Source organism: Engraulis encrasicolus, unplaced genomic scaffold (genome assembly GCF_034702125.1).
Source record: "Engraulis encrasicolus isolate BLACKSEA-1 unplaced genomic scaffold, IST_EnEncr_1.0 scaffold_778_np1212, whole genome shotgun sequence".
Lineage (NCBI taxonomy): Eukaryota > Metazoa > Chordata > Actinopteri > Clupeiformes > Engraulidae > Engraulis > Engraulis encrasicolus.
The window spans coordinates 1-19,421 of NW_026946113.1; the positions used below are offsets into that span (position 1 = coordinate 1).

Genomic DNA, 19,421 nt, shown 5'->3' on the forward strand with positions numbered 1-19,421 from the left:
AGGAGGACGTCGGAAACCGGTCGACGGCCGGGTCGGGGGCAGGGGGCCCGTCCTCGGAGGGGGAGGAGAGCGGGAGGTACATCGTCCGCGGCCCGGGAAACGGCGAGGTGGGAGCGGGGGGGCTCTGTAAAGCTTCCGCCAAAAAGGGGTAGCCACCTTTGCCCCGAGCCCTTCCAGGCGACCCAGAGCCGGTCCGGCGCCCCGCAAGGGAGGAAGTCGCCCGGCGGAACCCGAGCCCGACCGGGCGGCGGTCCCCAGAGGAGATCCAAACGCACCGGAAGGGCCGACGACCGCCGGGTTGAATCCACCGAGCGGACGGCGCGGACCCCACCCGTTTACCTCTTAACGGTTTCACGCCCTCTTAAAACTCTCTTTCAAAGTTCTTTTCAACTTTCCCTTCGGTACTTGTCGACTATCGGTCTCGTCCCGGTATTTACCCTTAGATGGAGTTTACCACCGCTTTGGGCGCTTTCCCCAAAGCAACCCGATCCGGGAAAGGCGGAACCCCGGCGGGGCGGGGGCCGTTACCGGCCTGCCACCGTCCTGGGCTGAGCCCCCATAAAGAAGGACTCGGGCCCCCGGCACCGCGCCGGGAGAACTCGCATTTCCCGTACGTACATTTCGGCCCGAGGAGGAGGGGATTCAGCGCTGGGCTTTTCCCTCTTCGCTCGCAGCTACTGGGGGAAATCCTGGTTAGTTTTTTTTCCCTCCGCTTAGTAATATGTTAAATTCCCCGGGTCGTCTCGTCTGATCTGAGGTCGTAGGCAGAGAGCGTAGAGGCGGCGGGGAGAAGAGAGTAAACTCTTCTCCCTTGCCTGGCTCGGTAGGTCCGGGCCCTCGAGCGACGGCTGCGCGCTCTTTGAGGAGGGGGGAGGAACGACGCCGAAGGACAGACCCCTCTTCCCACCGCCTGAACGCCCTCAACGGCCGAGGGAGGCGGGCAGCGCGAGTGTTTTACCACCGGCAGCCGCGCACCCGTGCGACACGAGGGGGACCGACGTTTTGAGCGTGGGGAGGAGAGAGCCAACGGTTTCGAACCAGCTCCGACTCGGCGGAGAGGGCAAAACCGAGAACCCGGCCCGGGTCTGCCTTAGGGGGACGAAGGCGAGGAGCCCTGCGACACCCCGCCGGGGGAAACGCCTGGGCGTTCGATTGATGGGAAAGCGACCCTCAGACAGGCGTAGCCCGGGATGGACCGGGGCCGCATGTGCGTTCGAGTGTCGATGATCATGTGTCCTGCAATTCACATTAGTTCTGGGCAGCTACTGCGTTCTTCATCGACGCACGACCCGAGTGTCCAAACGCTATGAGTTGTACCTTTTTTTGTTTCGTTTTATGCCGGAGCCGGAGACAAAAGGTGTAAATAATAAAACCCAGAAGGGGCGCCGCGCGCCGAGGCGCCCGGGGAGGGGACTTTAGGCCTCGCCGAACGGTAAAACGTTCTCCCCGGGAGGGGAGGCGCGGATCCGGAACGGCAGTTGACACTCGGGGGCAGCTTTTTTTTTGTTGTTTTAACAAAAAAAAGAGAGAAAGGAGGGAGAGGAGAAGGGGAAAGGGAGGAGAATGGAACCGAGGCCCAAAACTCCCAGCGCCACCGACTCCCCCCACCGTCTCTCTCTCTCTCGGTTAACGCCTGGTCAGGACGGCGCGCGGAGACCTGTTTGTTAATGATCCTTCCGCAGGTTCACCTACGGAAACCTTGTTACGACTTTTACTATCTCTAGATATGTCAAGTTTGTCGGTCTTCTCGGCCCCTCCCCAGGGCCCACGAGGAGCCCCGGCGGGGCCCGATCGAGGACCTCACTAAACCACCCAATCGGTAGTAGCGACGGGCGGTGTGTACAAAGGGCAGGGACTTAATCAAGCGAGCTTATGACCCGCGCTTACTGGGAATTCCTCGTTGATGGGAAAAACAGTTTCAATCCCCAGTCCGATCACGAGTGGGGTTCAGGGGTTCCCCGCGCCTGTGGGCGCAGAGTAGCACACGCTGATCCACCCATTGTGGGCGCGTGCAGCCCCGGACTTAAGGGCATCACAGACCTGTTATTGCTCCCTCTCGCGTGGCTAAAAGCCACTTGTCCCTCTAAGAAATTGGAGACGCCGGGCCGCCAGGGCCCCGTAACTATTTAGATGGAGGAGTCTCGTTCGTTATCGGAATTACCAGACAAATCGCTCCCCCAACTAAAACGGCCATGCACACCACCCACAGAATCGAGAAAGGCTATCAATCTGTCAATCCTTTCCGTGTCCGGGCCGGGTGAGGTTTCCCGTGTTGAGGGCAAATTAAGCCGCAGGCTCCCCTCCTGGTGGTGCCCTTCCGTCAATTCTTTAAGTTTCCGCTTTGCAACCATACTCCCCGGAACCCAAAAACTCGTGGTTTCCCGCACGCTGCCGGGGGTCATGGGGAATAACGCCGCGGATCGCGGGTCGGCCCTCGTTTACGGTCGGAATACGGACGGTATTGATCGTCTTCGAACCCCGACTTTGTTCTTGATTAATGAAAACATTTTTGGCAAATGCTTTCGCTTCGTCCCCTTTGCGCCGGTCCAGAATTCACCTCTAGCGGCGCCAATACGAATGCCCCCGGCCGTCCCTCTTAATCATGGCCCCGGGTTTCCCAAAACCCACAAAATACAACCCCACTCCTATTCCATTATTCCTAGCTCCGGTATTCGGCGTGCTGCGGCCTGTTGAACACTCTAATTTTTTCAAAGTAAACGCTCCCGGGGGGCCCTCGGACACCAGCTAAGGGCTCCCGGGGAGCGCCGGGGGCAGGGGTACGGGACAGACGGTGGCACGCCTCGCGGCGGACCGCCAGCCCTCCCCGAAGTCCAACTACGAGCTTTTTAACTGCAGCACTTTAATATACGCTATTGGAGCTGGAATTACCGCGGCTGTGGCCAGACTTTCCCTCCAATGGGTCCTGCCCTTTGGGTTTAGGATACGTCATTCCAATTACAGGGCCTCGAAAGAGACTGTATTGGTTATTTTTTCGTCACTACCTACCGTGTCGGTAATGGGTAATTTGCGCGCCTGCTGCTTCCTTGGATGTGGTAGCCCTTTCTAGGCTCCCTTCGGAATCGAACCTGATTCCCGTTACCCGTGGTCACATGGTAGGCGCCGAAAGTACCATCGAAAGTTTATAGGGCGAATTCGAAAGACACGTCGCCCCCGCAGAGGGCGCGCGATCGGCCGGGTTTTCTAGAGGCACCAAAGCGGACGGGGACCCCGAAGGGACCGCCGGATGGGTTTTTGGATCTGATAAATGCACGCGTCCGCAGCCCGAGAGGGGCCGAGTGGCGTCGTTTGCATGTATTAGCTCTGGGAATTGCCACAGTTATCCAAGTACGGGTGGGGGGCGACAAAGGAACATAATGATTTAATGAGCCATTCGCAGTTTCACTGTGAACCCTGTGCACTTGACTGCATGGCTTAATCTTTGAGACAGCATATGTTACTGGCAGGATCAAACCCGGTGCCTTTTTACCGAACGAAAACCGCTTCCCAAAAAGTTGGCGGTCGCTGGGTCTCGGCTCGGCCGCACCGGAGGCACGTTCCCCCCGAAGGGCGTTGCGGGGCCCCCGGGCCGCCGTGAGTCGTGGAGGTCTATTGACCGAACGGGGACGACTGGGAAAACGTGCGTTTCGAGGCGGGTCGTCGGGGCTTCGGTTGCGTCCGCGGGAGTATCCGTGGAGCCGCCTGGCCGCCGGGGAGGCTGTGTCAAGCCGCTTAGGCAGACGGGTCGACTGGGTCTCGCTCAGAGGGTTTGCCGGGTGGGGAGGTGTGGGTCCCCGCATTGGAAAGGGCCTGGTGGGGAGCCGTGTGGGAGAGGGGGGGCCCACGAAACCCCTGTTAGCCCGGGGGGGGCCCCTCCCGGGGGGGTTGTATTCCAATGATGGGTGTGGTGGTGAACTAAAGCGAGCCAAAAAAAAAAAATACAATACTAACGAGCCCGACGCTGCATACTTCCGAGATCACGAATCGGCGTGCTCACGGGTGTGCCGTAACTACTCAGCCGTTTCACCAGCGGTCGGCTGGGTGGGGTGTCCGAGCGTGGCCTCCGACCCAGGAGACGGCCCTTATCACGCACCTTCATTCACACACAGGCATTCATTCATTTATTTCTGAATTAATTTCCTTTTCTTCTTTTAAAAAACAAAAATTATGACCACTATTAAGCACCCCTGCTGTTATCTGAGGGCGGGTATACAAACCGTTGTGTCTAACAGCGTAATGCGCTCCTGCTCTAATACCTACCCATTAGGTCTACGACGACTTTCTCGCACCCTCAAGGGCCGACTCCCATCTCTCGCGAACCGCACAGCGCACGCACAGAAAACACCCATTCACGGGACTAGATACAATCCGCATCTGCTAAGTAGCATTCGGTCACCAACCTTCATTGGGTTATTTAGTGAATTATTTTGTGTTTTTTTTAAAAAAATAAATCACGAGCGTCACCACGACCGCGTGTCTATTATTATGAATATTATTGCAATCCTTAGCCACTACTCTGTGTGTGTCTATAGTTTGCCTCTCTATGCTCTGCGCGGGTCATACTAGCCAGCAAGCCGCCTCCACCGCAGAAACAATTCGCTCCCGGCCTCCTGCCTCGACTTCATTCACACGGCATTCAATTCAGTTATTTTTTGAATTATTTTCTGTTTTAAAAAAAAAAATCACGAGTGTCATTGTGACCATGTGTCTATTATTATGACCAGTATTACAATCCATAGCCTGTATGTATAACCTCTGTGTGGGTGCGTTGGTGTTGTGGTGAGAGGCCATTTGCTACCTAAGAAGTCCAACGTTACTCCCCCGTGTACTCGCGCTCATTATGAAACCAATATTACAATGCTTTGCCTCTACTCTTTTCTATAGGTGCCTGCGCTCTGCTCTGCTGGGTCACACGGCCTCCTCCCAGCCCGGGAACATCGCCTCTGCTCTGCCTCCGTGACTTCATGCACACATACGTTCAGTTCTTTAGTGAATTAATTTCATTCCTTTTTAAAAAAAATAAATACATCATGATGTCAGTGTGACCATCTTCGATTATTATACATGTAACAATCTTACCATTTTTTAGCAGACGCTGTTTCCTTGCTCTGCTCTGCCGTTCATACCCCCACCACCTTCACCACTACTCTGTGTGTGTTTTGTCTATAGTGGCCTTCTCTCTCGGCCTGTCATACCCTCCTCCACCTCACCACTACTCTTGTGTTGTGTGTGTCTATAGTTTGGCCTCGAGCTGTCTACCGGTTGTCATACCCTCCCCACCTCACCACGACTCTTTTGTTTGTCTATAAGGTTTGGGGCCTGCGCTCCGGCGCTCGTCACACGCCTCCTCCACCGGAAAGGAGACATGCCCCTGCTCCCTGCCAGGTGGACGTTCTATGCCAGCATACGGTCATTCTTAGTGAATTAATTTCATTCCTTGTTTAAAAAAATAAGATAAATAAATATAAACCATCATGACTGCATTGTACCATGTGGTCTATTATTATGACAGTTTACAATCTTACCACTACTCAGTTGTCTATAGTTTGCCTTCTCGCCTGCCTTCATAACGCCTCCTCCACCTGCAGCCACTACTCTGTTGTCTGTTCTATATGTTGGGCCGTCGCTCTCTCCGTAGCATACGCTCCCTCCACCGAAGCCAACTACTCTGTGTTTTTTCTATAGTTTGGCCTTGCTCTGCTCTGCTTTCACACCCGCCGCCAGCCCAGAGACATCCCGTCTCGCCTCCTGACATTCATCACAGCATATCGGTCATTTATTTTGTGAATTATTTTCACTTCCTTTTTTAAAAAAAAAAAAATACATCATACTTCAGTGACCTTTCTATTATTATGACATTTACAATCTTACCATCTACTCTTGTGTTCTATAGTTGTGCCGGCTCCTCGGCTTCACTCCCTCCTCCACCTCAGAGACATGCCCTGCTCTGCCTGCCGTAAACAATTCATGCACCAGCATACTTCATTTTTTTATTTTTTTATTTCACTTCCTTGTTAAAAAAAAAAAAATAACATCATGCATGACGTGTCATTTGTACCATTGTCTAGTATTATAGACTTTACAATGCACCACTACTCTCTTGTGTCTATATTGTGCCTTCTCTCGCTCTGGTCACACGCCTCCTCCACCTGCAAAATCCTCCGCTCTGCCGGCCGGTGAGCGTTCATTCATCACAGCATACTTCAGTTTCTTTAGTGAAGTATTTTCACGTTCCTTTTAAAAAAAAAATAAATACATCTTGACTTCATGGTACATGTTCCATGATTAGAGCATTTACAATCTTACCACACTCGTGTGTGCTACATTTGGCCTGGCTCGCGCTGCGGTCACAACACGCCTCCTCCACCCACCACTACTCTGTGTTGGTTTCGATTGGTTGTGCCTGTGCTCGCGCTGCCTGTCATACTACTCCTTCCTCCCAGCTCACCACTACCTGTGTGTTTGGTCTAAGTGGTGCCCTGTGCTCGCTCTGGCGGTCACAGGCCTCCTCCACCTGCAGAACATCCGCTCTCTCCTGCCTGTGACAGTCATCACAGCATACGTTCAGTTAGTTGGTATGTATTGTCACTTGTCCTTGTTAAAAAAAAAAAAATACATCATGAACTTCATTGGACCAGTCCCTATTATTATACATGTTACAATCTGACCACACTCGTTGTCTTTATTCCTGGCGCTCGCTCGTCAAACCCGACGCCACCGCAGGAGACACGCTCCCTCTCCTCCTACTCATCGCACAGCAGTACCGTTCATTCTTTATAATTATTCACTTTCCTTGTTTAAAAAAAAAAAAAATACATCTGACTGACAGTCTTGTGACCATGTTCCTATTATGATACATTTACAATCTTACCACGCTACTCTTTGTCTGACTTCATATACCATTATTATGACAAGTATTACAATCCTTACCTCACTCTTGTAATTTTCATATAACCAGTTTATGACCAGTATTAGGAATCCTTTACCACGACTCTCTGGGTCCTGACTTATGATGAACCAATTAGTATGTGACCATAATAAAAGCCCTTTTGCCACTGCTCTCTTCTAAGTATGTGCCTCTGCCTCTTCCCGGTCATACTTGCCAGGAGAAGCCCAATGCACCAGGAGTGAGCTTGCCCTCCTGCCCACATTCATGCTCAACCCCCATTATGGTAGTTATAGATTGTCTGTTGCTGCTTTAAAAAAAAAATCCTGACTGTCCATATACCACTATTATGACCTCCTGGCTATTATTATGACCCTTTATTACAATCCTCACCACATTCCTGGTGTCCTAATTGTTGACCTTGCTCCCGGGTAATACCGAGCCAGCAAGCCTCCGCCACGCAGAGCTCGTACGCCCTGGCCTCAAATACGCCGTCCCAAGTGTGTGTCTTTACACCCATTCCAAGCCGCCGTGGATCCGCTGCCCTCATGAGCTTTCATTTAAAAGTTTGCTCCATTAATTCATTTAAAAATAAAAGTAATATAGTTTCTCATTGTTATGATTGCTGTCTTGCTGTTCTCGGTGTTTTTTGGTTGTGTTGTTTTTTTGTTTTTTTGGTTTGGTGGTGTGTGTTGGGGGTGGTTGTGTGTGTGTGTGTTGTTTGTTTGTTGTGTTTTTGTGTTTGTTTTTGTGTGTGTGTGTTTTGTGTTGTGTTTGTTGTGGTGTGGTTGTGAGCCATTTGCTACCTTAAGAATCATATGTACTCCGGCCGTTCACCTCCCTCATTGAAGCCTTTACATAAGTTATCAATATCAGTCGCATTGCATAAGAGAGGAAGAAGGAGAGAAAGAAGAAGAAAAGAGAAGGAAAAAGGAGAGAGTGAACAGAGGAAGAGAAAGAAAAATAAGAACGTTGTTTGTTTGTTTTGTGTTGTTGGCGGTGTAGTGTGTTGATTGTTTTGGTTTGTTTGTCTGGTTGTGGTAGTTGTTGTGTGTTCCTGTTTTTTTGTGTGGGTGTTTGGCTTTTGTGGTGGATTGTTGTGTGTGTTTTTTGTCTCTGTGTAAATTATTCATTTAAAGGTTATTTAGTTGCTAATAAGTATGATTTCATCACTTCTGTTTTAAAAAGTATCAGTTTGTTTATTTTTGCAATTTCCAACATTTGTTTTTCCAAATGTCACATTTTTCCTATTAATTCGTGCTCCTGTATGTCTTAATCATATATATCTCTGTGCATGTTTTGTGTTGAACATGCCCTGGCGTGTCCACAAGGCCGCCATCTCCATACACATCCTGTCAAAGCAGGCACTCCACTGGGAACATCATTTCCATCTGTTCCCGCGCAGTACCACTCACCACGCCACCACCACTCCCCATAACACCTTCAAACACCCACTCCAATAATAACCCTCAAAACACCACTGCCACCCACCTTCAATGAAAAGAAAGCCGTCAAACAACACTCCACAACGCTCCATAACACCTGTCAAAACACCCACTCCAATCAAAAACCCTCAAAAACACCACGCCACCTCAGCCTTCTATGAAAAACCGTCAAACAAGCACTCCTCAAACCTCCACCCTCATTATAAACCCCCGCAAAACTCCTCGCCAAAACGCTCAACCTCTCATTGACCCATTCATTTCGGGGTCCGAAAAACGCAACCTCCATTATTCCTCTAATTTTCATGGTTTCAAAGAGCTTTTCAGCACATAAACATAAAAAATCTCACTGTCAAGACTCTCAGTCCTCCCCGTTCTAACGCAGAGTGTCCGACTAAGCACCCTCATTTTCCCTTATTCCCGAACTGTCCTCACTCTGAGCGCAATACTAGTTTGACTTTTGCACCGACTTGCGCAACAACCCCAATCCCTCCTCGCGGACCATCGTTGACCCCCCCCGATGATGTGTGTTGTTTTGCTTTTCACGCACCTCTATCTACAACAAGCCCAGAGAAGGCCCTCTAGGTCCCTGCACGGCCCCCCCCTGGATAAGTTTGGTGTTTTTTTTCACCAGCCTTTGGAACAAGCCCACAAATCCTCATCCAACCCCCCGACTTGCCCCCCCCCAGAAATTTTGTTTTTGCTTTTTCGCCACTTAGCAAGCCCAGGCAAGTCACTCTGTGCCCCCCGCTTGGCCCCCCCCCTGATAATTTTTTTTTTTTTTTTTGTGTCTCTCGTTAGTGCACCACCACACCCATCTATTAATACAGACCCGCCTGAGAGCACCCCACCCTTCACCTCAGGTTCGGTCCCTCCTCTCCCAATAGCCGTCCGCCACCAACCCTGTCCAATCCAGCTCCACACCGCGGCCGACTCTCCGAACACACGCTAGCGAACCCAGCGACCCGCTGCCTAAGCCTTGACACAGCTCCCCGCGCCAGCCTCCACGGATTCTCTCCGCACCAAAAACCGAAGCCCAAGACGAGCGCCTCAAACGCAACGTTTTCCCATCTCCCCTTCTCAATTAGTCCTCCACGACTCACGCCCCGCCTCCCCAAACCCCTTCGGAAGCTGCTCCTCCCACCAGACCCCAACCCACACTGTCAAGCTTTCGTTCGAAACTACCTGTTGATCCTCCAGTACATATGCTCTTCGCAAATGATTAAGCCAGCTTCTAAGCACACTTCACAGTAAACCAATCTCATTAAATCATTATGTTTCCGTTATCGCTCCCACCCGAACTTGATACTTCAATTGCCATGCGAAGAACAGCAAACGACGCCACTCCCCCTCTCGGCGCGACGCTCAGTTATCAATCCAAAAACCCATCCGCGCCTGCGCCCCTCCCTGGGACTCTAATACCTCCCATCCCCCCTCTCCCACGTCTTGTCGAAGTCGGCCTAATCAACTTTCAGTACGTTCGCCCTACCATTACCACGGTAACGATAGCTGCGTCAGCCAATAACCTAGAAACCTACCACATCCAAGAACACACCGCAAATTACCCATTACCACCACTATAGTACAAAAATAACAATACAGGTCTCTCGAGCCCTTAATTGGAATACGTAGCCTAAACCAGCCGAACCCATTGACAATTCTTTCCACACCGCGGAATTCCACTCCAATACTATATTAATTCTCATTAAAAAACGCTATGCTTCGAGTGCTGTCCCCCACTGCCACCGCGTCTACCCCTTTTTTTCCCTTTTTCCCCCCGAAAAAAAAAACAAAAAAAAAAACCCCCCCCTTTAAGTCGTTTCCCCCCCCCCCGGGAATGGGGGCCAAATTGCCCCAAAACCCCCCCTTCCCCCCCCTTTTGGGCCTTTTCCCCAAGGGCGCCCCCCCCCCGGGGGGGGCCTCCCGCCCCCCCGGGGCCCCCCCGCTTTTTTAAAAGCGGGAAACCTTTTTTTTCCCCCCCCAAACCGTCCTCCCCGGGGCCCCCCCTTCCCCCTCCTTCCCCCCTCCCGCCCCCCCCTTATTTAGGGGGGGTTTGGGGGGCCCCCCCCCCCTTTTAAGGGGGGGGGGCCCGCCCCCGGCCCCCCCCCCCCGGGGGGTTCCTCCCCCCCCCCTTTTCTTTCATCGAAAAGGGCGACCCCGAAATTTTAACGAAAAAAACCCCCAATTCCCTTTAAAAAGGGGGAAAAACGGGGGAACCCCCCCTGGGCCCAAAAGGCCCAAAGGGGGCCCCCGGGGCCCCCGGGGCCCCTTCCCCAACCCCAAAGGGGCAGAACCCCCCCCCCCTTCCGCCTTTTCGCGGGGGGCCCCCCAAAAAACCCACAGGAAAAAACCCCGGCCTAAAACCTTAAAAAAAAAAAATTTAAAAAGTTCAAAAGGCCCCCCAAAAACTTTTTTGGGGGGGTTCAACCCCCCCCCCCTTGGTGGCCCCCCGGGGCCCCCCCCGGGGCCCCCCCCCCCGGGCCACTTTCCCCGGGGGGGGCCCCCCTCCGGCTAACCCAAACCCCCCCTTCCCGGGGGTTTTACCCCCCCCCCCTCCCCCCCCTTTTCCCGGGCCCCGGGGTCCTGGCCTCCCTTCCCCAGGACCCCCCCCCCCGGGCTGTGACCGCCCCGCCCCACCGGGGCCCCCCCCCCGGGGCCCCCCGGGGGTGGGGTTTTCCCCCGGGGCCCGGGGGGGGCCGCCCCCCCCCCTAAACCGGGGGGACAAAGGGATCGGGGGCCCCAAAACCCCCCCAAAAAACCCCCCCCGCCCCCCAACCCGGCCCTGGCCCCGGGGTCCCCCCCCCCCGCCCCCCCCTTTGGCGGGCCCCCGGATAGTAGAAAGGGTTTTTCGGGCCCAAAATTTGTGACCCGGGGCCCGGGTTTGAAATCTTTCCCCCCGGGTTAGGGGAAAAAATCCCCTGTAGTTCCCTCCAATTTCCTAAAAGGGGGCCCCCTTTTTTTAAAAAAAACCCCCTTCCCCCATTAAAAACCTTTAAAGGGGGAAGCCCCGCCGGGGGGCGTGGAAGCGACCCAGGGGCCCGGGGAAAACGGGGGGGGGGCCGAAGGGGGGCCCCCCGCCCCAAACCCAAAAAAGGTTTGGGAAAACCGGCGGGGCCAAAGGGGAAACCGCAAAGGAAAACCCCCCAACAACTAGCCCTAAAAAAAGGCCTGGGGGTCGGGGGCCCCTACCACCTCCCGCAAGGAAAAAGGGGGGCCCTCCCATTTTGCCCCCCATAGGGGGCCCCCCGGGGGCGCGAGCCTAGGGGGCCGGGGCCCTACCCCGGGGGAATCTGGGGGTATACAAATATTCAAAAGACTTTAAAAGGCCGAAGGAAGGGTTCCATGTAAACAGCATTGAACATGGTCATCGCCTAAGGATGGCAACGCCTTCCGAACGCGGGGGATCCTCCCGCCCCCCCCCGATCGAAAGGGGAAACTTTAATCCCGAACCCGGGGTGCAAAGGGGCCGCGGGCGCCCTGCGGTAACGCAAACGAACCGGAGAAGCCGGGGGGGAGCCCCGGGGAAATTTTTCTTTCTTTGAAGGGGAGGGGTCCCGAAAAGGGGCGCCCCGAATTGGGGCCCTCCCCGGAAAGCGCCGCGGGTTTCCGGGGGCCCCGGGGCTCTCTCGGGCCCCTTAAAATCCGGAGAAAACGGGGTTTAAAACTCCGCCGGGGCCACCCATACCCACAGTCTCCAAGGGGGAACGCCCGCTTTAAACAAGGGGGTAAAAAAGGCAATCAGATCCTAACTTCGGGATAAGGATTGGCTCTAGGGCTGGCCGTCGGGCTGGGGTGCGAAGCGGGCTGGGCCCGAGCCGCGCTGGAGGAGCGCCGTCCCTCGGAACCGGTTTTCTGCCTCTGTTTGTCGCGCCGAAAGCGGCGAGGGGCGTCCCTCGTTTCGGCGCGCGCCAACCACCGAGGGGCGCACCGCGAAACGAGGGACCCGCCCACGCCGCTTATCCGGCGCGACAAACAGAGGCAGAAAACCGGTTCCGAGGGACGCCGCTCCTCCAGCCCGCGCTCGGGCCCAGCCCCGCTTCGCATCCCCACCCGAACCGGCCCAGCCCTCAGACCAATCCCTTATCCCGAAGTGAAGGATCTGACTTGTCTCGACTCCCTTACCCGCCTTGTTCTAACATGCCAGAGCGGTTCACCTTGGAGACCTGCGGCGATATGGGTACGGCCCCAGGCGCGAGATTTACACCGTCTCCGCCGATTTGCAAGGGCCGACAGAGTTCACCGACGCCGCCGAACCGCGGCGCGTTCCAGGGCACGGGCCCCTATCCGGCAAACACCCCATTCCTGGGTGCCCCGCCCTTCACAAAGAAAAGAAACTCTTCCGGGGCTCCCGCCGCCTTCTCCGGTTCCGTTTGCGTTTACCGCACTGGACGCCTCGCGGCGCCTATCTCCGCCCACTCCCGGGGTCGGGATCTGAACCGATTCCCTTTCGATCGGCCGGGGCGACGGAGGCCATCGCCCCGCCGCTTCGGAACGGCGTTCGCTAGCCCTGAGACCGACTGACCCATGTTCAACTGCGGTGCACATGGAACCCTTCTCCCACTTCGGCTTCAAGCCTCGTTTGAATATTTGCTACTACCACAAAGATCTCACGCCCGCGGCGGCTCACCCGGCACCGCGCCCTATGGCTCCGCCCACCCGGCGGCCCTCCTACTCGTCGCGGCATAATTCCCGGAGAGGCGAACCCCCTCTCTCGCTTGCCGCGACTGCCTGGTATGGGGCCCGACGCTCGCAGCGCCGAGCCATTTTCAGCGAGTTGAATCGGCAGTGAGTTGTTACGACACTCCTTAGCGGATTCCGACTTGCCATGGCCAACCGTCCGGCTGTCTATATCCAACCAACACCTTTTTCTGGGTCTATGACGTCCGCAGAGGCGCCGAACCAGGCGTCGGTTCATCCCGCAGCGCCAGTTCTGCGACAAAAGGGGCCCACCTGGGCACCGCATTCCACGCCCGCCTCCAAGCCAGCGAGCCGGCTTCTACCCATTGAAAGTGTGAGAAGAGGTTGAGATCGGTGCGGCCCCAATGCCTCAGTCATTCGCTTTACCGGATAAAACTGCGAGAAGAGCGCCAGCTATTCCTGAGGGAAACTTCGAGGGAACCAGCTACTAGATGTTCGATTATCTTTCGCCCCTAGACCCTGGTCGACGACCGATTTGACGTCAGGACCGCTACGGGCCACCACCAAGTTTCCTCGGCGTTCGCCTGCCCAGGCAGAGTTTTCACCATCTTGCGGGTACTATCGCGCGCGCTCTTGCCCACCTCCCCGATGGGAAGCGGGCGAGACGGGGCCGGTGGTGCGCCCGACGCCCGGAGCGCCGGGATCCCACCCGGGCCGGCGTGCGCCGGCCTTCACCTTCATTGCGCCGTGGGGGCTCGTAGACACCCTCTGACTCGCGCGTGCGTTAGACTCCTTGGTCCGTGTTTCAAGACGGGTCGGGTGGGTCTGCCGCTGTCGCCGCAGACCCCGAGCGCTCAACGAGGACCGATCCCCGCCTCGGGCGCGCGGCGCCGGGCAGACACGGACTGTGGACAGTCCGGACCGGTCGACAGCCGCGCGGGGGCAGGGGGCCCCGTCCGTCCCGAGGAAGGAGACGCGAGGTACATCGTCCGCGGCCCCGGGAAACGGCGAGGTGGGAGCGGGGGCTCTGTAAAGCGCTCCGCCGAAGGCGGTAAGCCACTTTGCCCCCGAGCCCTTCCAGGCGACCCAGAGCCGGTCGCGGCGCACCGCAAAGAGGATGTGCGCCCGGAGGAAGCCGATCCGACCGGCGGCCGGTCCCAGAGGAGATCCAAACCGCACCGAAGGGCCGACGACCGCCGGGTTGAATCCACCGAGCGGACGGCGCGGCACCCCATCCGTTATACCTCGGAACGGGGTCACGCCCTCTGGGAAACCGCGCTCAAGTTCTTTCAACTTGCCCTGACGGGACTCGCGACTAGCGGTCCCGTGCCGGTTATTTAGCCTTAGATGGAGTTTACCAACCCGCTTTGGGCTGCATTGCCCAAGCAACCCGACGCCCGGGAAGAGCGGAACCCGCGGCGGGGGCCGTTACCGGCCTGCCACCGGCCTCCTGGGCTTGCCTCCCATCAAAGACTCAGGGCCCCCGGCACCCGCGCCGGGAGAACTCGCACTTCCGTACGCTACATTTCCCGCGCCCGAGTAGGACGGGGATCAGCGCTGGGCTTGTTCCGCTTCGCTCAGCAGCTACTAGGGAAGCCTGGTTAGTTCGTTCCTCCGCTTAGTAAGATCGTAATTTCAGCGGGTCGTCTCGTCTGATCTTGAGGTCCGTAGGCAGAGAGCGTAGAGCGGCGGGGAGAAAGATAAACTCCTCGCTCCCCTTGCACTGCTCGGGAGTTGCCGGCCGCTCGACGGACCGGCGGCGCGCTCTTCGGAGAGGGGGGGAAGAGGAACGACGCCCGAAGGACAGACTACTCTTCCACCGCCTGAACGACCCTCAACGGCCGACGGGAGGCGGCAGCGCGAGGGTTTTACCACCGGCAGCCGCGCACCCGTGCACACGAGGGCAGACCGACGTTTGGAGCGTGGGAGGAGAGAGCCAACGGTTTCGAACCAGCTCCGACTCGGCGGAAGGGCAACCGAGAAGCCACGGCGCGTCCTGCTCTTAGGGACGAAGGACGAGCGAGCGCCTGCGACCCCCCAGCCGCGGAAACGCCTGGGCGTGCCGATTGAGGGGAAACGACCCTCAGACAGGCGTAGCCCCGGATGGACCGGGCCGCATGTGCGTTTCGAAGTGTCGATGATCCAATGGGGTCCTGCAACTTCACAGTAGTGTTCGCGCAGCTACTGCGGTCTTCATCGAAGCACGAGCCGAGTGGATCCACCGCTAAGAGTTGTAAACTTTTGGTTGTGTCGGTTTGTGCCGAGCCGGAGACAAAAGGTGTAAATAAATAAAACCCCCGAAGGGGCGCCGCGCGCCGAGCGCCCCCCGGGAGGGGACTTTAGGCCTCGCCGAACCGTCAACGTTCCGTCCCCGAGGGGAGGCGCGGATCCGGAACGGCAGTTGACACTCGCGGCAGCTTTTTTTTGTTGTTTTCACACAAAAAAAAAAGAGAAAGAGAGGAGAGGAGAAGGGCAGAGAGGAGAATGGAACCGAGCCCCAAACTCCCCACCGCCCATCGACTCCCCCCGCCGGCTCGCGCTCTACTCGGTAACGCCCTGGTCAGGACCGCGCGCGCGGAGACCTGGGCGTTAATGATTCCTTCCGCAGGTTCACCTTCGGAACCTTGTTACGACTGTTTACTTCCTCGAGATAGTCAAGTTGGATCGGCGGCGCGGCGCTCCGCCAGGCCCTCGAATGGAGCCCCGGCGGGCCGATCCGAGACCTCACGAAACCAGCCAAGCGCGTAGGAACGACGGGCGGTGTGGTACAAAGGGGCAGGGACTTAATCAACGCGAGCTTTATGACCCGCGCTTACTGGGAATTCCGCGTTGAGGGGAAACAGTTTCATCCCCAGGCCCGATCATGATGTGGGGTTCAGCGGTTTACACGCGCCTGTCGCGCAGAGTAAGACACACGCTGAGACCACCCATTGGTGCCGCGTGCAAGCCCGACATCTAAGGCATCACAGACCTGTTATTGCTCCATCTCGCGTGCTAAAAGCCAATTGCCCTCGATGAAGTTGAGACGCCGACCGACAGGGGCCGCGAAACTAGGTAGCAGGGAGGAGTCTCGTGTCGTTATCGAAGGAACCAACAAATCGCTCCACCAACTATGAACGGCCATGCACACAAACCCACAGAAGCGTGAAAGAGCTATCCAATCTGGTCATTCCTTTCCGTGTTCCGGGCCGGGGAGGTGTGCCCGTGTGTGAGCAATAAGCCGCAGCTCCACGCCTGGGGTGCCCTTCCGTCAATTCCTTTAAGTTTCAGCTTTGCAACCATACCCCCCCAACCCAAAAACGCGGGTGTCCCGCACGCGGCCCCGGCGGGCAGAGAGATCGCCGCCGATCGCGGGCGCATCGGGGGACGGGCGAACGACGACGGTAAGCTGAGCGCTTCAACCGCCGACTGGCGGGCGGGAGTGAAGGAAAACATTCTTGCAAATGCTGCGCGGTCGTCGCCTTGCGCCGGGCCAATGAATTTCACCGCGAGCGCGCAAGACGAAGGCCCCCGGCGGCCCTCGTAAGCAGGCCCGGTTCCGAAAACCCACAAAATAGAACCGGAGTCCTATTCCATTATTCCTAGCTGCGGTATTCAGGCGTGCTGCGGCCTGCGTTGAACTCTCTAATTGTTGGCAAATAATCGCACCGCCCGTCGGACACCCAGCTAAGGGCATCCGGGGAGCGCCGGAGGCAGGGGTACTCAGACGTGCACGCCTCGCGCGACCGCCAGCCCTCTCCCGAAGTCCCCTACTACGACGGGTTTAACTGCAGCACGTGAAGATACGCTATTGGATCTGGAATTACCGAGGCTGGCTGGCACCATGACTTGCCCTCCAATGGGTCCTCGCCCTTCGGGTTAGAGACGCTCAGTCCCCCCAATTACAGGGCCTCGAAAGAGACGTGGTTATTGTTAGTTTTCGTCACTACCTCACCGTGTCGGTAATGGGTAATTTGCGCGCCTGCTGACTTCCTGGATGTGGGTAGCCAGTTTCTCGGCTCTACCTCTCGAAATATCGAACCCAGATTCCCCGGTACCCGTGGGCACCATGGTAGGCGCCGAACGGCGTGATTTTTGAGGTTTTAGTACATCGAAATGTATAGGGGCAGACATTCGAAAGAACACTCGCCGCCGCAGATGGCGCGCGATCGGCCGAGGTTATCATAGAGTCCACCAAAGGCGGACCGGGACCCCGAAGGGACCGCAGTATGGGTGGTTGGATCTGATAAATGCACGCGTCCGCAGCCCCCGAGATGGCCGAGTCGGCCGCCTCGTTTGCAGGTATGAGCTCTGGAATTGCCACAGTTGATACCAAGTACGGGTGGGAGCGAGCAAAAGGAACCTATAACTGATTTAATGAGCCTTCGCAGTTTCACTGTGAACCGTGTGCACTTAGACCTGCATGGCTTCAGCTTGAGACAAGCATATACTGGCAGATCAACCTGGTAGCCTTTCACCCGAACGAACCGCTTTCCGAAACAGTTGGCGCGCGGGGTCTCGCGCGGCCGCACCGGAGGCACCGCTTCCCCCCGAAGGGCGTCGAGGCCCGCCGGCCGCCGTGAGTCGTGGAGGTCTATTGACCGACCGGGGACGACGGGGAAAACGGGCGTTTCGAGGCCGCGCTCGGGCTTCGGTGCGTTCCGCGAAGATATCCGTGGAGCCGCCTGGCCGCCGGGGAGGCCGGTGTCAAGCCGGCGTAGGCAGACGGGTCGACTGGGTCTCGCTCAGAGGGTTTCGGCACCGAGTCCGGGCGAGGCTCCGTGGAGCTCCGCGCATTGGACAGGGCCTGGTGGCGGACGCCGCTGTGCGGAGAGGAGGGCCCGAACCTGAGCCGTTAGGCCGGTCGGGGTGCCTCTCCAGGCGGGTCTCGTATTCCAATAGATCGGGTGTGGTGGTGCAACTAAAGCAGAGCCAAAAAAAAAAAAAAAAAAAAATTCATCCAGGGGGGGGCCGCCAAGCCCGCGGGGGCCCACCCACCGAGGGTCACTTTGCCTGGGCTTGCCCCCCCAAGCCCGGCGAAAAACAAAAAAAAATTTCATCCAGGGGGGGCCCATGTCCGGGGGCCCCTGCCGCCATGAGGCACTTTTGCCTGCTTGCTTTCCACCACAGCTCGGGAAAAAAAAAAAATTTGAATGGGGGCAAGGCCCCGGCGCAACCGGATGGCCGGGGTTTAAACAAGTCCACCAGTGGGACCGGACGAGACGCATTTTTTGTTTAAAATTGCCGCCTCGGCGAAGGCCGATCGGCGCCTCTTGCATGTTGCTTGGCATCCAAGCACAGGCGAGGCAGGGGCAAGGCCTAAGCTTTCCATGCCTCGCAGTTATTGAACCGTGGCCTGACCTATTATTTGAGAACTATTCTGCAAAAAGACCCCACCCAGAACCGTTTAAACCTTGGCGGGGGTTCTCGCCCGAATCAGGCCCACCCTGGGGGGGCCCGGGGCGCCTCGTCTCTGGCCTGGTCACCCGGGACCGGGAACCTCCTCGGGCCCCCGGGTCGGCCCGGGCCCCGGCCCCCGCCCCGGGCGAGGCGGTGAAACCCGGGCCCAAGGGTCGAGGCCGGCCCGCAGGGGCTCGCCCTACTGAGGCTCCATCCCCATTACAGCCTTACCCATTACGATGTGGCCCACCTGGCCTAACCGGTGGTTCCTCCCCGGGGGGTTCATAAGCTGTGTGTGAATACAGGCCAAAAAAAGGGGGGGCGGGCGGGCCCCGGGTGGCATTGCGGGCTGCTTCCAGGGAGAATTTTAAAATTCCGGGGGGCCTGGTGGCGCCCTGGCCCCAAGGCCTTACTGCTCCTCCACCCGCGAAATTTAGCCGGGGGGCCGCCGGCATGCCCACGGTGAGAGAAGAGCAGCCCCGAAAGACACGAGGGGGGCGAAAGGGGCAAGGGACTCCGGGCGGTAGGTGGGAAGCAAAAAGAAATGTCCCGGGGGTTTATGGGGCTTTGGGTGCGGGGGGGTGCGCTGCGGAGGCCGGGTTTGGGGGTTGGGCTTTGCGGGGTTTTCGGGGCTGTGTGGCGGGTGGGGGGTTAGAGGGAGTGGTGGTTTTGGGGTGGCTTGGCCTGTGGGAGGGGGTGGGTGGGGTAAGTTCTCGTATTCATCCCGTTACTTTAAATCCAAAGATATTCAGCAATCGTACTTTTATTTGTGATATTTTGCATTCAAATGGTAATTTCCTTTTCTATATTCGTCTCCGGTATTCGAGGTTTATTTGTGTCAGGTTTTGTGGCAGCTGTACAGGGGTCCCCCCATCGGCGGGGTGCCGGCCCTGGCCCTTTTCCATGGCCCCGGGCCTACCCCAGGCTCCCCAGGCGCGAGTTTCCGGATCAGCCTTAAACCCCCCAATAGGACACGGACCCCCTGCCACCACCTAATGGAGCCGTAACGCGAAAGGAAAACACCTGCAAACACCCTGCCAATAGGAAACCCGCAAGATACACGCCCCTGCCACCGGGTA

General features: G+C 57.0%; 1 protein-coding gene across 1 annotated transcript; it reads left to right on the forward strand.

Moving 5' to 3' along the window:
* The first annotated feature begins 8,193 nt into the window (after positions 1–8,193).
* LOC134444846 (collagen alpha-1(I) chain-like) lies at positions 8,194–19,338 on the forward strand. Its single transcript, XM_063194027.1, has 13 exons — positions 8,194–8,287; positions 9,242–9,487; positions 10,525–10,589; positions 12,203–12,383; positions 12,470–12,748; positions 13,215–13,336; positions 13,480–14,246; positions 14,350–14,478; positions 14,698–15,082; positions 15,618–15,728; positions 17,446–17,723; positions 18,383–18,489; positions 19,250–19,338. Exons 1-13 carry the CDS (start codon positions 8,194–8,196, stop codon positions 19,336–19,338), a joined length of 2,853 nt encoding a protein of 950 aa, XP_063050097.1.
* Positions 19,339–19,421: the final 83 nt, after the last annotated feature.

Bases quoted from the DNA above. Each gene is read 5' to 3' on its own strand.
- LOC134444846 (XM_063194027.1), top strand. From the start codon at position 8,194: ATGCCCTGGCGTGTCCACAAGGCCGCCATCTCCATACACATCCTGTCA. The intron at 8,288-9,241 runs GTACCACTCACC...TGTCCAATCCAG, and splicing joins TTTCCATCTGTTCCCGCGCA to CTCCACACCGCGGCCGACTC. The intron at 18,490-19,249 runs GAGGCGGTGAAA...CCTTTTCCATGG, and splicing joins CCCCGGCCCCCGCCCCGGGC to CCCCGGGCCTACCCCAGGCT.